We start from the raw sequence: 26432 nt of genomic DNA, 5'->3' as shown, positions 1-26432 counted from the left end.
TCTTCCAATGCCAGTATGAATTGATTATTAGACTGACACAGGCTACACTTGTGCCACATTTCTGCTCTTTCTAAAGTAGAAATCAAGCTTGGTGTCTTGATGCCTGATAAAGGGACAATTAAGAATTTGCAGTGAAACTAACTTTGGCCCTATGAAAACTAATGTGGAATTAAATGCATGTCCATACCTCAAAGACATTAACATTCCAAACAAGCTGCAGACTGTTTTCTTGACAAAAGCCACTATTATTTAGCTATTTAGACTACTTGTAGACATGAATAGCCTCCAGTTCACCAATGAAAGGATAAACCATCTATCAGTGCTGGATTCTAAGTGTGGATAACAGAACACAATACAGTGAAATCTGCACTAATGGCCATCTCTAGTTGACAATCCTGTCTTATGAGACTGCTTTACAATCTCCCTCAAGGTTTCCAGCACAATTTTGTTTGACCTGTTATGAAAGACAAACTTTACTAGGTATCTGTTTGTTGATCCCTGGGGTAGCTGCTTAGGACGACTTTCACAGTATATATCTTTACCTCTGCTGAGAATGTAAGTACTAGTTGAATGCTCTTCCCTACTTTAAGATACTTAAAGATCATCTATGCCAACACTCTAAAATATTCTCTAACTTCTGTTTGAAAAGCTGATTTTTAAGTCTATTTCCGACTGACTGCAAGAATCTTCTTAGAGTAGTTCAAAGAAAAATATCTAAACAATAGCCTGACTCCAAGTAAACTCAGTTTAAAACATTTGCACAGGTTCTAGATGACGAAGGGTCTTAAATAGTCTTATAAAAGTTGTAATGTTCAGCGCGTCAGGAAGTTCAAACAGCTGCAGCCAAGGGCCAATAGTTTTTGTAATGGCCAACCAAATTTAAGAGAAGATTTGTGCTCTACTGGGTATCTGAATGGAAAAACTCCCAAAGGAGCTAGTTATCTGTTGCTTAGCTGCACACTAATAAAATTGTTTCCCTGCAGGTAAATGACTTTCTATTACTATGATGTGCCCTAGGAAAAATACTAATTGAAAACACTGTTCTAATATGTCCAGCTGGAAAATATTAGCTTAGGATGGAACTAGCTTGACGCTAAGCTGCCAGCTGGCCATGCACAATGGAAAAGGAAAGAGGCCACATTCCCCATTTTTCAACTCTCTTTTGTACCCCAAATAAAGTAGTTATTAACCAAAAACCTCTGATTCATGTGAAAAAAAAGCCATGGGTTTGTGATAAGCACTAAGAAATCTGTAGTTCTGGTGCCAAATGTGTACAGGGGAGGGTAAGCCAAAGAGAGGATCAACAACGGTGGCACACTGAATGGTAGAGTGACTGGATAACCACTTACGGTTCAATAACGTACCCAACATTTCTGTTTTCAATCTCCCTGCTCTGGCAATAGGAAACAGAAGGCAAAATATGCAGTTCCATAGTTGCGCATCTGCCCACTCCACATCAACTCAGATTCCTGCAATTCCCTTCAGCTAAGAGTATTTCCTACCAAAGAGCAAGGGGAGTGTGGACTAAGATGGTGGCTTCTCCTTTGCAAATTATTTGGGGAATTCCAGTGCAAGTGGAAAAGGACTGGGAGAAAAACTGAAATTGACCAAAGGGACATGTAGGCGACATATTCAAAACTGAATATACCTGTTAGGTGTAGTTTCCATCACTTTCATTGGAGTATTAGTCAACAATCTAGACCATCTCTCTGGGAATATTTTCTGCAATACTCAGAGCCTACATTTTTGCTTTGCAGCCTTTTAATTTCTCCCCCAAACCATCCCACCTGCACTGGAATGCTTCAGAAAGTTTGTACACATTAGCCTCAATTCCCTGTCTCTGCTCCTATTCTCAAATTCAGCAAGCTACAGAAATGATTGGAATTCTTAACTATCCTTTTACTCTTGAAAAGCTGGCCTTCACATCCAATTCCTGGGCCATGTAAGAATGTCAGAGCCTGCCAGGTCTGACAAATCAGATAAGAAAAGATGGCAGGCAGACAGCAGGCATCACGTAGAAGTGAGAAAGGAAATGAATGAGGTCCTATATGTGTTGCTATTTATGGAGCCCTTCACAACAGAGGGGCAGCCCTGTTTAACGTAGTTCTAATCAAAAAGAAAAAACAAAAGGAAAGGATAAAGAGAACAGAAAAATGTCCAAAGGAAAAAAATTAGTTCAGAAAGTTAAACAGGAGAGGAGAGGAGGAAATGAACAGATATTGAAACATCCAAAGTGAAAACAAAAAGCGAACAGAAGATATTAATTGCAAACAAACTTGTCATGAAGTCAGAAAAGTTTAGGACAGCTCTACAATGTTTGGTTCTGGGCTAATACTGCAGGAGTGGTGTTTTCAGTTAGCTTATTTCTAGAAAAATTAGTTTAAGTAATGGAAAGAGGGGAAGGGGAAGTGCCTGCAGGAAGACTGGTTTCATATAGCATCTAACTCATTGCCACTTCTTTTTGCCATTCTAATAGCAAACGTAAAGCTGCTTTTTTTCATGGTAAATGTCATTTTAGTTTAGATGATAGATCCTGTGAAAAGTCAGAGCAGAACTTTAATAATTCATGCTAGTCTGAACTTCTTAACCCTGATCTGAATTTAACAAAGACTGTCTGTTTTCATACTAATGATAAACGTATGCATGGTTTTTACAGTATTATTTTTGTTTTAAAGAAAGCTGGCTTTTCTGTAAACCCTATCAGTTTACTTCCCCAGACTAAAAAGATTAAGAGGGAAACATACAAACAAGTGAGTTGCACATACAGTGTAAAACAGCAGGTGAAAAAGAAGGCCCCTGTAATATATTTTTATAGTACACCTATGTGAACTAAGCCAATATGTCAACATCTCTGTCAAGTAATACAGCTGTTGCATTTCCCCTAAAAAACAATGATGTTCACAGTAGTGCTGGACTGAGTTTGCAGAAACTGAAGTCAACTAATTTAGTCACCAAACAGGCATAGTGCAGGCAAGCTTTCCTACAGTGGCCCACCAATATGCTTTGATCTTGATTTGGAGGGACCTTTTTTCAGGGAGAGAAGAATGTCCATAACCATTCATTGGAGCCTCGGCTGAGATAACAAAATTGCCAATTTTTATGATCGTGTGTGTGATATGGACAACTGGTTCCATAAAGACTTCCTGTAACCACCTACTTCAGACTCTAAAAATGGAAAAGACCTAATAGGGCATCCAGGATATTAAAGAATCATAGGAATGAAGGTCTAGGAGGGACCTCAGTAGGTCATCTACTCCAGTCCCCTGCACTGAGGCACGATGAAGCATTATCTAGACCATCCTTGGCAGGTGTTTGTCTACCCTGCTCTTAAAAACCTCCAATGATGGAGACTCCACAACCTCCCTAGAAAATTTGTTCCCACGCTTAACTACCCTGACAATTAGGAAGTTTTTCCTAACGTCTAACCTAAATTTCTCTTGCTGAAGTTTAAGCCCATTACTTCTTGTCCTGTCCTCAGTGGAGAAGAAGAACAATTTATCATTCTCGTGTTGATAACAACCTTTTACGTACTTGAAGACTGTTATCACATCCCTCCTCAGTCTTCTCCAGACTACCCTCCCCTTTTCCCCCCCAGTCTTTCCTCATATAGGTCATGTTTTCCAGACTTTTAATAATTTTTGTTGCTTTCTTCTGGACTGTCTCTAATTTGTCCACATCTTTCCAGAAGTATGGTGGCCAGAACTGGATGCAATACTCCAATTGAAGCCTTATCACTACTGAGTAGAGTGGAAGAATAACGTCTCATGTCTGGCTTACAAGATCCCTACTAATACATTGCAGAATGATGTTTGCTTTATTTGCAATAGTATTACATTATTGACTCTCATTTAGTTTGTCATCTTCTATAACCTACAGATCCATTCCGGCAGTACTCCTTCCTAGGCAGTTATTTCCCATTTTGTATTTGTGCAATGTATTATTCCTTCCTAGGTGTAGTACTTTGCATTTGTCATTATTGAATTTCATCCTATTTATTTCAGACCATTTCTGCAGTTTGTGAAGGTCATTTTGAATTCTAATCCCGTTATCAAAAGAACTTGCAACCCCTACCAGCATGGTGTTGTCTGCACACTTTATGAATGGACTCTCTATCTCATTATCCAAATCTTTTATGAAGATATTGAATAGAACTGGATCCAGGCAGACCCCTACGGGACCCACTTGATAGGTCCTTCCAGATTGATTGTGAAACAGTGATAACTACTCTGAATTTGCTTTTCCAACCAGTGTGCACCCACTTTATAATACATTTATCCAGGCTATATTTCTCTACTTTATGAGGTCATGTGAGAGAGCATTAAAAGCCTTACTATAGTCAAGATATATCACATCTACTGCCTCCCCCACATCCACTAGGCTTGTTACCATGTAAAGAAGGTTATTCGGATGGTTTGATATGATTTGTCCTTGATTTATCACCTTATTTTCCTCTAGGTGCTTACAAATTGATTATTTGATTATTTGCTCTATTATCTTTCTGGGTACCAAAATTAAACTGACTGGTCTATAATTATGGCTCTGTGTCCATCATGGAAGTCATGGATTCCATGACTTCTGCGACCTCTGCAACAGTGAGTGTGGCTGACTCCAGGGCCGCCAAAGCATCTGGCTCCAGGGCTAGCTGCCCAGATGGCCCTGGGGACAGCCACACCAGCCACTACTTGGGTGCCCCCCACGAGTGGCCGTGGTCCATGTCCGTGTCCTCCCCCGCCGCCCCTGAATGACCCCCCCAGACATGCCCCGCCCCCAAGATTTAGTCACAGGTATTTTTAGTATAAGTCATAGATATGGTCACGGGCCGCGAATTTTTGTTTATTGCCCGTGATCTGTCCATGACTTATACTAAAAATATCCGTGACAAAATTGTAGCCTTATCTAGAATTCCCTCGGTTGTCCTTATTCTCCTTTTTATAGAGAGGGTCTATATTTGCCCTTTTTCAGTTTTCTGGAATCTCTCCTGTCCTCCACGAGTTCTCAAAGATAATCACTAATGGCTCATATCTCCTCACACAGTTCCTTTAGTATTCTAAAATATAGTTCAACAGACTCTGTCGACTTGAAGACACCTAATCTTTCTAAGTAATTCTTAACTTGTATCAAACTTTTTCAGTGTGTGGATCACATCTTAACAAAAAGATTGTCTTTTGGTTCATCTCTCTGTCAATTCTAACTCAGAGGCATTTATTTAACACCCTTTTAGAAATTACAGAATCTACCTACCAGTTGGACGTACCGAGGGCTTACTGTTCAAAAGAACTGAGCACTCACAACTCAAATTAAAGTACATGGGAACAGCTGATGTTCCAAAAATTCAGGCCCCGTAAGTATCTCAACCGAGTTGCCCAATCATCGAAACGCTTAAAATTAGTGGATACTCTTGCGAGTTTTGGCCTTACTTTCTCTATTGCTCAGTTCCCTATTTGCAAAATAGGGACAATACCTCCCTGCCGGAGACAGAGATTATGATAAATTGATGAAGCACTCAGATGCTGTGGTAATGCAAACCCGAGAAAACTCTGAACAAAAATTAATTCTAAATTCAATGCAACGTTTGGACAGTATATAGCAAATACGGTAGGGGGTGCACATTGAACAGTGAGGCTGAAAAGCAATGCTGAACTGCTGCCTCACTTATGGAGAGCTGTCCATCCTGTGCCCTGAATGAGGCAGAAGTCCTATGGAAAAAATAGTATGAACATGTAATTAAAGACTACCAATTCATATGCATTAGGTGCAGAACTAAAGTCACATGGGCATCCTAATTCTGGCATTTCCTGGCACCTGAATTCTGGACTTTGCAACTTTAACATTCTTTTATCAATATTTTTGTTATATTTTATATACATACATAAACACACCCCACATATATTCTAAATATAGAATAAATATAAAATTCGGGGGGAGGGATAGCTCAGTGGTTTGAGCATTGGCCTGCTAAACCCAGGGTTGTGAGTTCAATCCTTGAGGGGGCCACTTAGGGATCTGGGGCAAAAATCAGTACTTGGTCCTGCTAGTGAAGGCAGGGGGCTGGACTTGATGACCTTTCAAGGTCCCTTCCAGTTCTAGGAGATAGGATATCTCCATTAATTTATTTATTTATTTAAATGGAGGGAATATTTTTTTCATCATCATGGTAAGGGCAGGCAAGAAGATTTTGTGCCGAGGCTCTTAAGTGAGAGTGCCATAAACTTATAGACTAAGTATGTGTACAGTAGATAGACAAATTGTACTCAGGAGAGCTTTGCTTTGCTTTCTAGTGTACAGGTCTTATATCAGAAATTTACCACAGCCATGATCTCTCTCAAATGCTTCATCTTCACTTTTAACTCTGCAGTTTCCTACAATTACAACATACTGCATCTAAAAGTATTCCAGAGTAGGGGGGAGACACTTTGTAATTCTCTCCTCCCTCCTACTTTGTATGCATCACATTTTGCTGTGAACATTTATTTGCATCAAAAAATACATTTATATCTTCACAGAATTCAAAGACAATTACTCTTCTGTTCCTTTTGAGAGACCTCACAAAAACTGTTTCTATTTGCAGCACCTACAGCTATTTCCAGCCAACTGTTCTGCTGTGTTAAGCTGTATCCTTCTTCATTACAAGCATAAAAACTAAAAATTGGTGTAACTTTTATTAAAATCAGTGTAGTCCAAAATATGTAAATGCATAACCTGAAGGCACAACATTAAGTCAAAACAAGATGATGGCTTTCAAGTGCTTATAGTTCCTTACAGGTTGCCAATGAGCAGCAGATTTCCATTACTGCTTTATCCACAGTTGAGAACAAACATCCATGAAGATTAATTATAGGTAGGACTGTCCAAACAGCATGAACTCTCACCTTTATGCTTCCTCCAATGAGATCAGGCGGCTCTTCATCTGTTTCTAAGGCAACGTTGATGGAGGCAAAGGGACGGCTCGCCATCTGTTGCATCTCACGGAGTAGTTGCTAGTGAATAAACACAGAGGTATTAATACACTGTTCCAACATAAAGAATACAAAAATGTTCGACAGATTTTACTGAATATGGAAAGATATGGACTCCAGCATGCAAACGCTTCAAAACAAATTCCTGATGCTTTCACTGGGCATAAAGATGACACAAGGGAACCTGATGAGAACAATTTCTAAATAAAACCAATTGTATAAATATAAACAGGTGTAAGTCACTCCAATGTGAAAATTTTGTATGTCTACACAAATCAGACAGCTGCCAGTATACTTATCATATCGGTATACCACAAATTAATATTAAACATCCCTGTGTATTATTCTCAACACTCCAAATGCATCTGTGAACAGCAAGCATGGCTTGCAGGAATATGTTTTATTAAAATACAGTACACGTTCCTGAATAAATCTTTAGAAGCTTCTAAAACACAAGAGGCATCTTTTATTGTTCTCTTTACAAGTTGACTTTTAGTGTTATGGTTCTCTCTCAAACATACAATGGCAGTCTCTACATGGCAGACTACAGTTCCAATTTTAGTTTAGCAGTAGTAGGAAAAGATATCCTTTTTAGCTCCTGTGGTTAAAAGTCCCTTGCTCTAAATGCAAATCAAGTCATTGGTAATGAGACGTAGGTGTCAAACATCAATTCCAGCAGGAATGGGAATGATGTGGCACCCTGCCCGTAAATAATCAAATAGCATCAGCCACTTAAAGATCAGCATACTAATGAAATCCCTTTGATTTATATACTGTACTGTATTTAGTATTACACTTTTGTATTACTATTACCTGTCAGTCACCTTACTAGAACTACTACTTCTGATCCCAAAGCAACTTTGCAGACATATGGAACAGTACTGTATCACCATTCATTCCTGTCCATGGCTTGATCATGTCCCTCCAGATGATGTCTGACCACCTAGTCGGTGGATGGCCTCTGGGTCTGACTGACTTTGGTTGTACTTGCACTATTTTCATTGGCATCCTATCATCTGTCTTCTGCAGTGTCCGCACACCACTGTAATCTTCTGAATTGCAGCCAATCCCATATCCCGATTTCACATCCTACTCTCCTTCTAACTTAACTTGTCTTAAAATCATTCCACTATACAATTGTCATCTTCTGAAGAACTTATCTTTACTGCCTCCAACCTTCTCATGTCTGTTCATTTAACGCAGCTGCCTCCAGAATAATACCGTTACTCTATGGTCTGGAAGTAAAGTAAAGTATAATTTCCAACTGTGAGCTCTTCTGTACCCAGAGAATGTTGTCTCCTGTATGGCAGCAAAGGAAACTTGTAATTTCCTTAACTCCATCGCTACTAGCATGGGTCTGGCCTGGAGCAAACAGGGTTCTGATAGTCTAGCTTGGAATACATGTAATATGTTTAGCTGTTACCTGAAATGCATGACCATTTCCATTTGCTAGGTTTGATAAGGCCTGGCTCGAATACCATGTAAGTCAGTCTTGACTTGCTGTACTCTTTTTATAACAAGTAAGTTTCAGATGTAATGGCTTACTAGGCCAATCCGTCATATTCAGTTAATAATGATTTAGTTGGCGTTGGTCCTGCTTTGAGCATCTAGTCCTGCTTTGGACTAGATGACCTCCTGAGGTCTCTTCCAACCCTAATATTCTATGATTCTAATAGGAATGACATGTCATAGCCTGCTGGCCTATGTTTCACTCTAGTCCTCTTGCCTTCCCAGGTTAATGAGCATGGATATCAGTACTAAATGTATTCTATACTCAAAAAGCTAGGCTACTGATATGTTGCCAAAGATTGCAAGTTAAAAATACTCCCCCCCACCCCATCCTTTCAATGTTCTTACTATTGGTAGGTCAAAAAATCAACTAATTATTATTTGCAGGACTCAAGATGTGTTATGCAATTTGCAAACAAAATAAGATGAGTCCCTTTCTCGGCCAACCTAAGACTACAGTCTCAGGGTGGCAGAAGAGGATATAACATACCAGCACAGGGAACAAATTTAGGTTTAGCAGACAGTCCTTTAGAGCCATAATTTCTGTATTTTCTTTAAACAGTACACCTCCTTCTGTCTCTCTTCCTCTCTTGTCCAGCTGACTTCTGCTCAACTCATTCATTGCTGACCGAGGTTAAGAACATCCTTATTCCTCATCTCTCTTCTACTCTGCCATTTCCACTCACAGACAGGAAGTGGGGAGCGAAAACAATGACTTGGTGAATTTGAAATAGGATATATAGCTGCAGGTCTCTGGTGTGAATGTAGACACGGTCAATAGTGACCAACAATCTCTTCTATGTAGTCTTGTTTCAGTTTGGTGCTTTATGTGAAAAGCTGTTTTACTGTAGTTCCCATGGATCGGTATCCACATTATACAAATCATCATCCGGTTTTGCACTCTTGTTGACAGTATCAGCTAAGGCACCAAATAGGAGACTAAGAGACCACTCCTCTCATCCCTAGAGTTGAGACACATTGTACTCCTGGGGGAATTCTGCACCACTGCGCAATGCAGAATTTGTGCAGAATTTCACATTTTTCCTGCAGAACTGGGGCTGCAGAGCTTCTGGGAGCCACTAGGGGCTGCTGGACTCTGCAGAGCCCAGCTCTCAATGAGCAGAATGCCCAGCCCGGGGGATAGAGGTTGCATGCTCTGGCTGCCTGGTTTGGCAAAGGGTGAGGAAGGGCAGGGCTGCACCACACCACGGTCCCTGGCAAGACAGTAAAGAAGCTGGGGTGGATAAAGGCTCTGGGGGTGCAGGTGTCTGAGACGGGTGCTGCCCCACGGCTGGGCTCTGGAGGGAGTGGGGTGTGAGTGTCTGGGCAGGGCGACTCCAGGTACCAGAGTAGCAAGCAGGTGCCTGGGGTGACAAACGAAGGGGGGGGGGGGGGCGGCACATCCGGCAGCAGGGCCGTCACTCCCTCTCGGAGCGAAGGACCTGCCATCGAATTGCCGCCGTGGAATGAAGCGGCGGTAGAGCTGCCACCGATCGCGGCTTTTTTTTTTTTTTTTGGCTGCTTGGGGCGTCAAAAGCGCTAGAGCCGGACCTGTGGCTGGACTCTGGGGAGAGGGGGTGCAGATGTCTGGGCTCTGGGGATGCCCATGGCTGGGCATTGGGGGGGAGAGGAGTGCGAGTTTCTGGGTTCTGGGGGTGTCCATGGCTGGGCTCTAGGAAAGGGTGGTGTGGATATCTAGGCTTTGGGGGTACTCCGTGCCTGGGCTCCAGGGTGGGTGTGAGTGTCTAGGCTCTGGGGGAAGGGGAGTGTAAGTGTCTGGGCTCTGGGAGCCCCACCCAGCCCCCTTCAGTACCCCCCAAGTGGAACAGGGTTGTCATAGGGATTTCTTTAACTCTCTACTCTGGGGTGGGGTGGGGAGGATCTTTTGTTGTTGTTGTGTGTATTGTTGACATGCTTGTTGACAGGTATTTTGAATAAATTACTGGTGTGATTATGTTATGTTATTTTGACAAATAAAATATACAGAATTTTAAAATATTGTCTGCAGAATTTTTAATTTTTTGGCGCAGAATTCCCCCAGGATGATGTGGTGAGGCTCAGACCATTATGCCTCTTCTATGGACAGAGGACTTCACTTTGTAGGATTTCAGTCCAGCACCTTTCACCAACACAAAATTAAATAGCAAATCTTGGTCTGATTTCTAAAAGATTAGCAAAAGCAACAAGCTATACAATAGCACTGATTTGAGATATCGCCACAAACAACGTAAAGGGAAATCCTAGAAATCAGATTTTCTGTGACTATGTTGATCTTTTTGACTACCTGCCAGGCAAACTCAGCAGTGGTAAGGAACCACTCACTGATCTATTAAACCTCCAGAGTTTTAGAACACTTAAAATACACTCAGCAGATCGCAAACTAAAGCAAGTGTGAAGCAGATTGTTGAGTAGTCGTTCCCATAATTGGCCCCTTCAGCTATCATAAAGTGCTTTGTATAACGGCTGCAAAATCAGAGAACAAGCTGTCCTGAAAAAGATGTCCAAAAGAAGAATGAACCAACTCTTACAAGTAAGTTTAGTTTACTAAGCACAGTGTGGGGTTTAGCAACATCACTCCTGTTGAAATCAACAGAAACGTTATGGGATAAAATCCTGGCAACACTGTGAAAATACAAACAACTTTGAAGTGACATTACTGCCTACATTTTCACAATTGGACAAGGATTTAGCTCTGCAACTACCATTCATTTCAACAAAGGATTGTACCTTTCAGTATGAGTAATCTGAATATGTGGAATACTGTATAAATGCTGGCTATTATTGCCAGTTATTACAACAGACATCTATTTCAGAATAAAGTCTGGCTCTATCTCAACAACTGTATGGTTATATTTTAAGATGGAAAACCACTTCCTGTGTTTCAAACCGACTGACAGCTCATCTAAGGATAAGGAAGTCCTTTCAAAAGGCAACCCAACAAATATAGCCTGCATACTTAACCTGCACCGGTTGAAGTTTGGCAGTTCTGCCTATGTGCATATTTTAACGATATTGCCCTCGTTACGTGTTAAGCTCCCTGATGTAAAGCCTGGTTGCTTTTCATATTTGTATAAAGGAAATCATGTAACAAAAAATAAGATCCACTATAAAAATGGGTTCTAGAAATAAATATTCCTTAATGAAGACCTTATTTTTCCCCAAGAGAGAGACATTTTGTACACTTAATCTGTGCACAAAGACTGTCAATGGGGTTGATGGTTTAATGAAGGTTTTGTGTTATAGAGCTAGGGAGATACATTTTGCATGTGCAGTGTGTGTTCTTATCTGGAGAGAGAAAAGAAGATTCTAGTGAAAATGCAAAGTTTGTCAGTGGAAACATGCTATGTGGATATTAGGTTATGGTAAAGAGATGTCCCATCATTTGGAATTGCCTTGCTTTCAGTGGTTTGATTTGTGGGATGTCACACAACCGACCTTAATCAATCACTTTTAAACAGTGTTGTTATTTATATAATACATAATTGATAGGGCTGCAGGAGTGTTTTAAATCACTTGTGCCCTGAATGAATACTTTAAGTCAAAATGTACTGTAAGTTCACAATATGATATAACATATACCGCCGTTTGGAATGGCCAATACTCAGTACTGATGCAACTACATTTTTAAATCAGTGGAACATGTGCAAGTCTAATTCATACTGAGCATCACAAGCTAAAGAGATTACAGGGCAGTTGGCATAGAAACAGAGCCCCAAGGCTTTGGTACAACAAGAGACTAAGACTATTTGACAGTAACAAACTGAGCAGACAGCATGTGGTAGGGAGAAGAGGGTATCAAGAATGGACGACAATTGGGGGTGCCCCTCACATGGACCCAAGATAGCAAGTTGATGTTGAAGAAACTACACTGTTTCAGATCAGTGGCTCTTTAAAATCTAGTAGCTGTAATTCTCAGAACTGCATATATATGGACAGACACCCCAATGGGGGGAAACCCCACATTAATATTGATGTGTTACTGATCTGAGAAGAAGGAGCTTGAGAACTTAGGGAAATTGTTCAAGTGTCTTGCAATGGTGGAGTATTGCACGAGAAAGTGAAAAATGGCCATCTGGGTTGCTGGGTTGATTTATTAAAATAACCCAAGATGTATTTATTCTTGGGCAATGAAAGCTTGATCATTATATTCAGAGTAATAAAACAGTCCCCACTTTCTGTGTAATCATCCTGTTACCATCAATCTAAACAAACAACCCCTTCCTGAGTCTATCCCCTCCTCGGATTCTGATGGCTTCTTGAAAGGGACATCAATTCTTCTATGAAAGAAAAAAAAACCAACAGTATTTTGGGTCTCAACTGCTACTTGTAAATCTTGGTTAAAAAACAGCGACATGATTTATTACTAAAAATTGTAATGAAGATAAAACAAACACTCATTTTTACCTTTATCATCTTATACTGTTATACACTAAAAAAGGAGCAAGAGTAGAAAACAGCATTTCACCTTTATTATTTCTTTGACGGATGCCCCAAAGGGGTTTAGGCACCTACCAAAACAAAAAGATGTGATCCTTAAGGAGCTTACGCACTCCAGTGCTGTGTGACACAAAAAGGGGGAAACAAGAGAGTAAGGAGGGGTTGTGGAAGTAAGAGTAACATCAATATGGTTATGCAGTACTAGAGAACAGACATATGTCAAGAGGCTGATTGACACACAATGCAACATTAAGACTCTAAAAGGATTCTAGGGTCAAATTATCCTTAGTGGGGAGAGCAGGAATAATATAATGGGGGGCCCTAAAGTTGAAAATGAGTAGCAGAAGGCGAAATACAAGAGGAAGAATTCCAGAAAAATAACTTCTCTCTTAAAAAAGCCACAAAAACTGAAAGAATATAAAGTGTTTTTCCAAGATGTAGAGATTCATTAATGGTTTTTAGAGCAATCTTAAATACTTCATTTTTCAGAATCAGTTCTGGAGACGCAGATCCTTCTGGAGCCTTAGTTTTTAGAGCTGCAACTGGCCTGTGCATCCAGTGCAAAGAAGATCTCCAGAAGACAAAGAAACACAGTAAACTGTACGCTACTCACTATCTTCATTAGAAGAACAGGAGTACTTGTGGCACCTTAGAGACTAACAAATTTATTAGAGCATAAGCTTTCGTGGACTACAGCCCACTTCTTCGGATGCATATAGAATGGAACATATATTGAGGAGATATATATACACACATACAGAGAGCATGAACAGGTGGGAGTTGTCTTACCAGCTCTGAGAGGCCAATTAATTAAGAGAAAAAAAAACTTTTGAAGTGATAATCAAGATAGCCCAGTACAGACAGTTTGATAAGAAGTGTGAGCATACTTACAAGGGGAGATAGAATCAATGTTTGTAATGGCTCAGCCATTCCCAGTCCTTATTCAAACCGGAGTTGATTGTGTCTAGTTTGCATATCAATTCTAGCTCAGCAGTCTCTCGTTGGAGTTTGTTTTTGAAGTTTTTCTGTTGTAATATAGCCACCCGCAGGTCTGTCACTGAATGACCAGACAGGTTAAAGTGTTCTCCCACTGGTTTTTGAGTATTTTGATTCCTGATGTCAGATTTGTGTCCATTAATTCTTTTGCGTTGAGACTGTCCGGTTTGGCCAATGTACATGGCAGAGGGGCATTGCTGGCACATGATGGCATATATCACATTGGTAGATGTGCAGGTGAACGAGCCCCTGATGGTATGGCTGATGTGATTAGGTCCTATGATGATGTCACTTGAATAGATATGTGGACAGAGTTGGCATCGGGGTTTGTTACAAGGATAGGTTCCTGGGTTAGTGGTTTTGTTCAGTGATGTGTGGTTGCTGGTGAGTATTTGCTTTAGGTTGGGGGGTTGTCTGTAAGCGAGGACAGGTCTGTCTCCCAAGATCTGTGAGAGTAAAGGATCATCTTTCAGGATAGGTTGTAGATCTCTGATGATGCGCTGGAGAGGTTTTAGTTGGGGGCTGAAGGTGACAGCTAGTGGTGTTCTGTTATTTTCTTTGTTGGGCCTGTCTTGTAGGAGGTGACTTCTGGGTACTCGTCTGGCTCTGTCAATCTGTTTTTTCACTTCAGCAGGTGGGTATTGTAGTTTTAAGAATGCTTGATAGAGATCTTGTAGGCGCTTGTCTCTATCCGAGGGATTGGAGCAAATGCGGTTATATCTTAGAGCTTGGCTGTAGACAATGGATCGTGTGGTGTGTCTTGGATGGAAGCTGGAGGCATGTAGGTAAGTGTAGCGGTCAGTAGGTTTCCGGTATAGGGTGGTATTTATGTGACCATCGCTTATTAGCACAGTAGTGTCCAGGAAATGGACCGCTTGTGTGGATTGATCTAGGCTGAGGTTGATGGTGGGATGGAAATTATTGAAATCATGGTGAAATTCCTCAAGGGCTTCTTTTCCATGGGTCCAGATGATGAAGATGTCATCAATGTAGCGCAAGTAGAGTAGGGGCGTTAGGGGACGAGAGCTAAGGAAGCGTTGTTCTAAGTCAGCCATAAAAATGTTGGCATATTGTGGGGCCATGCGGGTACCCATAGCAGTGCCGCTGACTTGAAGGTATATATTGTCCCCAAATGTGAAATAGTTGTGGGTGAGGACAAAATCACAAAGTTCAGCCACCAGGTTAGCTGTGACATTATCAGGGATACTGTTCCTGATAGCTTGTAGTCCATCTTTGTGTGGAATATTGGTGTAGAGGGCTTCTACGTCCATAGTGGCCAGGATGGTGTTTTCTGGAAGATCACCGATGGATTGTAGTTTCCTCAGGAAGTCAGCGGTGTCTCGAAGATAGCTGGGAGTGCTGGTAGCGTAGGGTCTGAGGAGAGAGTCTACATAACCAGACAAGCCTGATGTTAGGGTGCCAATGCCTGAGATGATGGGGCGTCCAGGATATCCAGGTTTATGGATCTTGGGTAGCAAATAGAATACCCCTGGTCGGGGTTCTAGGCATGTGTCTGTACAGATTTGTTCCTGTGCTTTGTCAGGGAGTTTTTTTAGCAGATGGTGTAGTTTCTTTAGGTAATCCTCAGTGGGATCAGAGGATAATGGCCTGTAGAATGTGGTGTTAGAGAGCTGTCTAGCAGCCTCTTGGTCATATTCCAATTTATTCATGATGACGACAGCACCTCCTTTGTCAGCCTTTTTGATTATGATGTCAGGGTTGTTTCTGAGGCTGTAGATGGCATTGTGTTCAGCATTGCTAAGGTTATGTGGCAAGTGATGTTGCTTTTCCACAATTTCAGCCTTTGCACGGTGACGGAAGCAATCTATGTAGAAATCTAGTCTGTTGTTTCGACCGTACAAGGTACTTAACCTTGTATCTGCTGAGACAGTATACTTTTTGGTTCAGCTCTCCTTTTATATGTACTGCCTTTAATGAAAGGGGAGTCCTGTCTTCCCATTTCATTGTCTTTATTAATTTGCATGCATAGCTACAATCCTTGCTCCCCCTCGGTTGTTTCTGTATGCAACCGTGGCTGTGCTGTCTAATCGGACCAAGGCCTAGTTGATCTCTAGATAGCTCTGCAATCTCAACAGAGCTAGTATGACAGCTTGATGCTGTGGTTCCTTTCCCCTGAGCTCTAGTTACTCTTATGCTGTTCTGGGTCCCAGAAGTGCTTCCTATATCTTCAGAATGGTGTCTGTTGTGAGAACCTGCAGGCCTGGAAGACACAGAAAGACCCCTGAGGACACTTTTGGGTCTGTCCATTGTCTTAGGGGATCCAGCATCTGGTTGGGCACCAATACCTGATCTTGCATTTGCTCTGGGGAATGATCCCATACTCCCAGAAGAAAGGCCTGGAAACTCCTGATATTTGATCTTGCCCATGGGAGACCTATCTAACTAAACACACCCAGAAGGCCCAGTGGGTAGAGTCACTGAGCTATGGTTGGTCTCATACATTTGTCCAGCATGGATACTGTGTCCTGGATCATCTGAAATCTGTCTAGTGATTGGTAGCTCTTTGTCATTGTAGTGTCTGTCTCCACTCCCAGGTGAATCATGGGTCGAGGGAATCAGGCAGCTTTTCCTGGTGTTATTGAGAAACCATGTTCTTGGCAGCAATCCAGAGTTTGGGTTGTGGCACTGCATGCTGTGTCTTGCTGTGACTACCACCAGTCACTGGGTGCAGAGGGTGGATCAGAAGGAAGAGTCTGTGTAGTGTATTAAATTGCTCCCCGTAAGAATGTGCTGCTTATGGTGTACTACTTACGGCTGCCAGTCCTGCTGCTCTGAGTGGCATGGTAAGGAGGCGGGGAGCAGGGGGGTTGGATAAGGGGCAGGGAGTCCCGGGGGGCAATCAGGGGACAGGTGGGTTGGATAGGGGGTAAGGGACTAAAAAAATAATTGGATAATAAAATCTGTCTATCAATCAGTCGTACAAGGGAATCTGCAGATTAAAAAGACATGCATGAGTGTATGGATGGTGAAATAAGGTAACCACATAACCGTGTTTAGCCCATTGGGTTATCTTTAGTCCATGCATTATACTTTTCCGGGACAATGGCTAAACATCCTCCCCATAAAAAGACAAAAAGTGGGGGAATGTAGAAAGATGAGGCCTTGAAATATAAACCCTTGGTATCAGAGGCCCGGTATGAGGCCTGAACTCAAGTAATGGTCAAGACTTTGCGAACATAAAGCAAAGTTAAGCTGTGAGCCAGAGGCAGGCCCTGCTCACAGAAGTTGGCAAGAAGAAGGTTGCTAATTTCACATATACACATATCTAAAAGGTATCAAGTACTAACAGGATGAATTTGTGCCCGGATGGCACCGGAATATTCTGGTACGAACACATTCCACAGAGATAACGAGGAACAGGCTGACCCATCCTAAAGACAGGGTCAAAAAGATAATATGATGGATAGAGTTGTTTGTTCGAACCAACATGTACCAGGAGAGAGGCACACATAGAGGGGTTGTACCTCAATGCGTCAGGAGTGATGTGTAACTTGTTTGTACCTGTGTATAAGAATGCACCTCTGAGTGGCTGTCTTTGTCCGGCCTAGGGGGCAATGGAGAGTCCCGCCACTGACTGAGCTGCGTTCATTGTCAGGGAGCACAAATTCGAATTATGTCCTGTACAGTCTGCTGGATATTTTATTAATAAATTCCTTGCAGCCCATTGACTGACATTCTGTCCTGGAAAAAGTTCTGTAGGTTGGTTGGCTTATTTTTGTGTTGTGTTCTTTTGGTGTAGTGGGTTTTGTGGTTCCTTTTTTCTTTCTTTCTTCCTTTTTTTTTTTTGGTATGTGTGGTACTTCTTTCCCTGGCTAATCCCAGGGGGAGGTTGTACACTACTGATACTAATTTGGAGACCAAACAAGAGAGATGGGCTCCTGGTACATATATCTCAATTGTGAAAATAGCTTGTTAGCTGTCCCCAGGAGCCTGAAAGGCTGTCTTGCCTGTTCCCCCAGGCTAGCTAGCACCCAAGTAAATGCTGTAGGAGCAGCCTGGTACCACTTGGGAGCTTTTACTTAGGAAATCAGGATAATTTCCATCTTGGGAAGGGATTTATAATTTATCCCTCTGTAATCCCGTGACAGTGCAGCTTCATGGGGGGAAAAATCCTCATGTATCTCTGGTCACAGGCTGCCTGAAATACTCAAGCCTTTAATGTGGAGGCAGTTTGGGGTGGAGAGAGAGAGACCCTTTCCCGACTTTCAGAGTGCAAGGGTTTATGGCTGATGATCAGAAGGCACAACTCCCATTCTTCTGCTGCCTCAAATCTGAGCCCCTTTCCCTGGCAGAATGAGGGTCCTTGGGCTGAAAGCCAGACAGGCTCAGTTTCCATGAGGCTGCAATCTGAGGCAGGTACAGGCTTCTCTGCTTGATCAGACATATTGCAGGGTGATGGAGGGCTGCTGAGCACGTTACCGAACACTGTGAGAGAGACTATGACAGAGACAAACCCCAGCAAATGCTCCCTCATGGGGCAGAAGGCAAAGGAGAAGGCGGTTTTATCCCCTGGCTTTCACCTCACTTATTTATTAATGATGCTAATTGCTGCTTTGTGAAGGACACGCTTGCCTTCGCCTTTTTGGGACACGGAGTCTCTGGGTTTTGCAGGACTTACTTCAAAGTATAATGAGAACACCCCAATTCACAGTGGGAGGAAGAGAGCAGTGTAGGTCCCCTGCTTCTTTTCCAAGGGATTCTGGGACCCAATTTATAACTTGCGGAGGGGTAAGAGGGGGAGGGAAGGGGGACACGGAGCCAGGAGCCCAGACAAGGTCTTATTTTTATGGTCCTTTGTTACGCCAGGACCTACCCCGGGGTCAGCCGGATGAAGTCTGCATCCTCAGAGCCTCTTCCTATTCTGCGCTGTCTCCTGGTCAGGTTTCCCTGTGGTGGAATCATGGCTTCTTGGAGGGTTGGGCCACAACATGCCTGTCCGACTCAGAGCCTTGTGCCTTAGCACAGACCGGGTTTGCTGGCTCGGTGCAGGTTGGGCATTTTTTACCTTCTGCCATGCCTGGGAATGCTGCCTCATATACAGAGCACCTTTTGGATTCAGCTCACTGCTCTGGAAAGGGGAGCTCAGCAGGGAGGCGCTGTAGCAGATCTGAACCACACTGTTCAGATCTCGGACCAAGAGAAGGCTTGAAAACAAACAAACAAACAAAAAAACCTTTAACTGCCCGGAAAACATCTAAAAATAACCAATCTAAAAGAAAAGAACAGGAGTGAAGCAAACCGCCATTTTGCTGCTGCGGAGGCAGAAGATCTGTCAGCAAGCAGGAGACAGGCTACGCTGCAGCTTTGAACCGCCTCTGGAAACCGCAGACAGGAGGGGAATAGCCCATACATATCAAAATTGTGGGAGCCTCTGGGCTGCAGAAAACAAGATTTTATCTACCTTGAAAATGATCTCTCCAGCAGCTTAGGCAGCCTTATGAGTCCTTGCCACGTTCCTAGTATGAGAAACTTGCTTATTTTGCTACCCTTCTTATCTGCCCCTTTTGCATTTTCTGCATAGAAGCTCTATACCTCCTTTCCACTACAGAATGGTTTCTTTTTAATATTCAATTCCAGGAGCTTGGGACTTTATTCATACATAAACCCAGGCAAGTCCTCAAGCTCTCTCATTAGCAATTCCTTACACTCAACATTTTTAACTCTCAACTGATTCTAGATCTTCTGTCTGCAGGGATGTTGATTGTCATCAGCTTTGGGGTGAATTTTGTTAACTCACCAGATTACTTTTCATTGGGATTTTTCAGTGCTGCTCTGATCTGGACGGAGCTCTGTTTTACAATGATGTCCAACCCTCATAGCTGTCCATGTGCACTACAGTCTCTTCAAGTGAAATTAGATTTTTGCATTTAGTTCATCTTGCCATGCAAAACAGCAGTCATTTCTCTCAGGCATCCTTATGGATTCTCTCTTTCCTCTTTCATGGCCTTCTGTTCAAAGCTGCACTGGAGCACTCGATGGAGACCAGTAGCTTAAAGAAATTTGCCTCATCAGCTCTGTATCTCTTTGTAATTTTTAAATATGCAACAATGGTGCAAATCTATCCAGTGGAGGGAATGTAATGAATAGTTACAGTTACACACAGGCTTCAAAGGAAGTTTCGCTCTGTGTGAAATGCTGAAACCCAGTTTCTTCTTGATTAAAATTCTCAAGTAGACAGTAGCATCAAAACGGACCCGACCTGTGGTCTGTTACTTAACACTTTAGGGAAAAAAGCTGATGAGATTTCAGATTGTGCAAGCAGCACCAAACTGCTGACCCTATCTTAAGTGAACAGTTCCTATCTTCCTATCACACAACACACTAAATTTAGTATATTTGAGCAGAAATCTGCAGTCCAGCAAGCACAAACTCAGTCCCCCCATTTCTTAGAAAAATCAGTCTTTTCCCAGGGCAAGACTGAGAGCAATACTGATGCAGAATGAAAACGTCTCCTTCTCACTGACTCGTCTTTGATAAATACCTTCAATTCTAGCACCACCAAACCAAGTAGGATGCCGAGATGAAAAATATTCAAATCTCTCTGACCTTTCCTCAAAGCCCAACGCAATGTATAACACGGGTAATTTAATCAAAGATCAAAAACCAAAAAATAAATGGCCTGTGTGAACTGGTGAATTCCCACTGGTACAGGGAATTTGGCAGATGTTGGCTAAAGTGATTTGGCCGTCCAGCTAAGGCCTCAAAGTCTAGCCTCCTCTGGGGCATCAAGTCCAAAAAGTCTTCCACCCTGCTCCTGGGCTCCACTACAGCCCTCCGGGGCCACCTTTTACTCAGTCTCCAAACTCAGCTGGCAGCTTTGAGGAGGGGCACACAAACACTCAGCAGGCAGCCCACCCGGGAGTCACCCTGCTCCAGGACCCAATCTGCATCCTGTGGCTCTCTCCCTTTCCCCGGGATCTCCTGCAGGAGTAGTCTTGCTCCCTGCAGCTCTTACCCCAACTGGGCTATATGCTTGCTTTTATAATCTGAATGCACACACAATTGCATACATATATTTTAGGCTCTTAGAAATATAAGATGTGTAGCTACAATTCAGATATTGGAGTTTGATTCAAAGTTTGAATGCATATGGTTAGTTTGGCATCTGTTTATGTGCATACACAAATACCTATTTTTGTGCACACACATCAGGTATTACCCTACATTAGTCAGGCATGCACCAATGTACATGTTCTGTGGTGCATGCCTAACTCTGAAAAAGGTGTCCCACAGCGTCTTTAAAACCTGCTCTAGAGTTCTCATTTGATACCATGTGACAGAATTATAGTTTCCAGGCTACTGACAGTCACTCTTTGAATTTTAATTCTGTAAATAGGATACAGATAAATGCATAGATACATAAAATATAACTACCCCACAGAGAGGATCTCTGTTTTTTCAGAAATAAGTGAACAGCAGCATTTGGCTACAATTGTGTTAGGTACTATGCGTGTCAACAAATAAATTTTCTCAGACACTTTCATCATCACCGAAAATTAAGTTTTAATTCCCTGGAGCGGTGTTTGTATTAATGTTAGCTAATTAGTTTTGTAACTGACTTTGCAGGCTGTGTTAAAAAAGAGAAGAGGAGGGAATTAATATCCAAATGCTTCTCACCAGGCATTTCCACACTTCAAATTATAACAAACCTAGCAAGTAAAGCTGCTGGGAACTTGTCTCATGCTGAAATGACAGTGCATCTTTACTTAATCAGTCCTGGATTAAAAAACTTATTTATCATAATCATGCCCAATAGGAGAGGACACAAAAGCTGACCTTTAATAAGCCAACTAAGACGTTATTTTTAAGAAGGAAGAGAGGTGCATGGTACATACAAAATACAAGACATACAATGACAAGAAGCACCTTTGATTGACTATGGAGCTTTTAGCATAATAATGAAAAACTGTATCTGTCGCTCATTTTTCAAATGGTCAAATTAGACACTTATACTACTGACTTCCATTGTCATAGAGAAAGATCTATTCCTCTGAAAATGCAACGGGCTGAATGAAAAAAAGAAGTTGTGCTCTCGCTAGTGTTAAACTCTCACCATAGCCTGGAACATTGGGCTGCAGCTCTCTTTCAGTATATATCAGAAGCAGCATCTTTATTAATACACCTAGATAGTTATCCGAACTGCATCAAAACTGCAGGTATAAAAAAATATGTGCAATTGCATGTCTGACTTATTCTTTCAATTGCCACTATGGTGCATGCAAATCAGAAACGTACATGTATAAATGGTCAGCCACCCGCAAGTTCAACTGTGGCTGAGCTAATCGCGCACACAAATTGACTTTCTTTGCACATGCAACCAGCCTTGAATCTACTCCTGAATCTCTCTATACGTTAATAAATTGTTGCTGGACTTCCCTCTACAGCCTCTCTCATTTCTGCTACACATTTCTTAAGATGGTGACCATAAAGCAAATACAGTATCCACTGTGAAGATAACTTAACATTTATATTGTGACAGGTTTCAGAGTAACAGCCGTGTTAGTCTGTATCCGCAAAAAGAAGAACAGGAGTACTTGTGGCACCTTAGAGACTAACAAATTTATTAGAGCATAAGCTTTCGTGGACTACAGCCCACTTCTTCGGATGCATATAGAATGGAACATATATTGAGGAGATATATATACACACATACAGAGAGCATAAACAGGTGGGAGTTGTCTTACCAACTCTGAGAGGCCAATTAATTAAGAGAAAAAAAAACTTTTGAAGTGATNGGAACAATTTATCTGGGGTCAGGATGTGGTGAATTCTCGATCACTTGAAAACGTAAATGAAGATTTATTTGGCTGTCAGGTATGCTCTAACTTAACCACAAGTTACGTGCTTGATGCAGGAATCACTTGCTGCTATTCTGTGATGTGTTGCTATGCAAATGATCAGACTAGATATCATAATGTTCCATGTGGCCTTGAAATATATGAATGGGAGCCACCCTGGTTGTCGCTCTTAAGCTCCACCACAATATAAATAGAAGAACAGGAGTACTTGTGGCACCTTAGAGACTAACAAATTTATTAGAGCATAAGCTTTCGTGGACTACAGCCCACTTCTTCGGATGCATCCGAAGAAGTGGGCTGTAGTCCACGAAAGCTTATGCTCTAATAAATTTGTTAGTCTCTAAGGTGCCACAAGTACTCCTGTTCTTCTATTTATATTGTGGTGGAGCTTAAGAGCGACAACCAGGGTGGCTCCCATTCATATATTTCAAGGCCACATGGAACATTATGATATCTAGTCTGATCATTTGCATAGCAACACATCACAGAATAGCAGCAAGTGATTCCTGCATCAAGCACGTAACTTGTGGTTAAGTTAGAGCATACCTGACAGCCAAATAAATCTTCATTTACGTTTTCAAGTGATCGAGAATTCACCACATCCTGACCCCAGATAAATTGTTCCAATGTTTAATGATCTCATTGCTAAAAATGTGCACTTTATTTCAAGCTTGAATTTATCTAGCTTCAGGTTCGAGCCCCTGGAGCTTGTTATGCCTTTGTCTGCTGGACTGAAGAGGCAGCTACTTAGTCAGGCAGGTTTTACATAAGAACGGCTATACTGGGTCAGACCAAAGGTCCATCTAGCCTAATATCTTGTCTTCCGACAGTGGCCGATCCAAGTGCTTCAGAGGGAATGAACAGAACAGGTAATCATCAAGTGATCTATCTCGTTCCCCATTCCCAGCTTCTGGCAAACTGAGGCTAGGGACACCATCCCTGCCAATCCTGGCTGATAGCCATTGATGGATCCATCCTACATGAACTTATCTAGGTCTTTTTGTGAACCCTGTTATAGTCTTGGCCTTACAACAGCCTCTCGCAAAGAGTTCCACACGTCAACTGTGCATTGTGTGAAGAAATACTTTCTTTTGTTTGTTTTAAACCTGCTGCCTATTAATTTTATTTGGTGACCCTATTCTTGTGTTATGAGAAACAGTTAATAACACTTCCTTACTTTCTCCACGCCAGTCATGATTTTATAGACCTCTCTCATATTTCCTCTCTAAGTCTTCTCTTTTCCAAGCTGAGAAGTTCCAGTCTTATTAATCTCTCCTTATATATAAGCTATTCCATACCCCTAATTATTTTTGTTACCCTCTTCTGTACCTTTTCTAATTCCAATGCATCTTTTTTGAGATGGGGCGATCACATCTGTATGCAGTATTCAAGATGTGGGTGTACCAGGGATTTATACAGAGGCAAAATATTTTCTGTCTTACTATTTATCCCTTTCGTAATGATTCCCAACATTCTGTTCGCTTTTTTGACTGCCGCTGCACATTGAGTGGAGGTTTTCCAGATAAGTCATTCTTGTAGCACTTTCCTGAATCCATGCCAATTTATCAACATCCTTTTTAAAGTGTGGACACTCCAAGTGCACACAATGCTTCAGTGACAGTCTCACAAATGCTGTATTCAGTGGTAATCCCACCTCCCTACTTTTCCTCTATAGTCCTCTGCTTATACATCCAAGGACCTCATTTGTTCTTAGCCACCTCCCTGCGCAGGGAATGCTTGCATAGTTGGTTATTCACCATGACCCCCATCCCTTTCAGAGCCACTGACTTCCAGGATAAACTCCCACATCTTATGTAACCTACATTCCATTTTCCTGGATGCGTGACCTTGCATTTGACACAATTTTAAAACATATTTTGTTCAAATAAGCCCAGAAGGCAGAAGCTGGCCTTCTGAAAAGATGACAGGTCTGATCGGTATGGTGAGGAGTCAATTGTGGAGGACTTTGGAAGTAAAGACACGAGGTTTGTATTCATTGCAGTGGGAGAGGAGAACCCAGTAGAGGGACTTCGCATGATGTAGGACAGGGGTAGGCAATCTATGGCATGCGTGCCAAAGGCAGCACGCGAGCTGATTTTCAGTAGCACTCACACTGCCTGGGTCCTGGCCACCAGTCCGGGGGTGGGGGGTGGGGCTCTGCATTTTAATTTAATTTTAAATGAAGCTTCTTAAACATTTTAAAAACCTTATTTACTTTACATACAACAATAGTTTAGTTATATATTACAGACATAGAAAGAGACCTTCTACAAACGTTAAAATGTATTACTGGCACGCAAAACCAAATTAGAATGAATAAATGAAGACTTGGCACACCACTTCTGAAACGTTGCCGACCTCAATGTAGTAAGAGCAATGAAGATGACTTTAGCAGCCACATATTGAATGGATATGAGGAAGCATCGAGGTCAGAGAAGGAGGAGGAAAATGGTGGCAGTCAAGCTCGAGATGATCAGGGCTTGGACAAGTTTTGGCAGTGTGGGCAGAGAGAAATGGTCGGGTCTTGGAGATACTGGGCAGGAAGAAGGGGCAAGAATTAGACATGGCTTGGTGCATACGTCAAAAGGGGGGGCTGAGTTGAAGATGCAGCCAAGATTATGGACCTGAGCAATAAGGATAATTGATGTATGCAGTATTGTTGTAGCTGTGTCGGACCCAGGCTATTAGAGAGACAAGGTAGGTGAGAGAATATCTTTTACTGGAACAACTTCTGCTGGTGAGACAGACAAGATTTTGAGCTTACACAGAACTCGTCTTCAGGTGCAGGAAATTTACTCAGGGCATCACAGCTAAATACAAGATGGAACAGGCTGTTTGGCGTAAGTAATTAATACATTTCAAGGGACCATTCAAGGCTAAGTGGCCCATTAATACTCCTCCAATCATAGGGAGGCTGGGAGGGAAGCAGCTGAGGGGGTTGCTAGTGGGTTATAGATTGTTGTAATAAGTCATAAATCCCGTGTGTCTATTCAGTCCATGATTTTTAGTTTCTAGCAAAGAGATGAATTTAAGCTCCCAGGCTCATCTTTTGAATGCGTTGTGCAGGTTTCCTTTAAGGATGAGGACTGATATGTCAGATACAGAGTGATCGCTTTGTGAAAAGTGGTCACCCAGAGGTACAGAGTTTTTGTTTGTTCTGACAGGGTCTGGTGCTGCTTTGAGTTGGTGTATTCTGGTCTGTGGGGAACTTGCTTCTGATGAGGAGCTTGGAGAGGTTGGGAGGTTGTCTGAAGGGCAGAAGAGGATGTTCAGGAAAGATTTCTTTCAGGATGGGGTCCCCATTGAGTATGGGTTGTAGTTTAATGATGTGCCTTATAGTTTCCAGTGTGAGGTGGTAGGTGACAACTAAGAGTGTGCGGTCAGAAGAGGTTTTATTTCTGTATCGAAGCAGGTTCAGGGAGAGTTGATGGCATTGGGTAAAATTTTCAGAAGCACCTAAGTAACTTGGAAAAAATTGTACCGATTGTTAGTGATCAAAATAGGGAGGTTTTGGCCACAATCAGGCTCACTTGATGGCTGAACATTCACAAGGAGATATGGCAAAGAGAGGGCAAGATTTTAATTTGGATGGAGGAAGACAGGTCCAGAGTACAGAGGCAGATGTGCAAATCATGGCTAGTTGTCAAGATCATGTTTGTGGATAAGATCACCCAGAGATGGAAGTAGATGGAGAAGAGGAAGGGGCCAAGGATAA

The 26432-nt window shown here is 42.1% G+C and overlaps 1 protein-coding gene across 1 annotated transcript in view; it reads right to left on the bottom strand.

Annotated features, from left to right (window-relative positions):
• Positions 1 to 26432, bottom strand: part of ATRN (attractin) — a 239209-nt gene that overhangs the window by 17016 nt on the left and 195761 nt on the right. The window contains exon 27 of the mRNA XM_034772107.1: positions 6870 to 6977. Coding sequence (XP_034627998.1) covers positions 6870 to 6977 — 108 coding nt within the window. The remainder of the gene's footprint in view (positions 1 to 6869; positions 6978 to 26432) is intronic.

Source organism: Trachemys scripta, chromosome 5 (genome assembly GCF_013100865.1).
Source record: "Trachemys scripta elegans isolate TJP31775 chromosome 5, CAS_Tse_1.0, whole genome shotgun sequence".
Lineage (NCBI taxonomy): Eukaryota > Metazoa > Chordata > Testudines > Emydidae > Trachemys > Trachemys scripta.
Note: the sequence above shows the minus strand (reverse complement) of the source record. Positions and strands in the feature narration are given on the sequence as shown.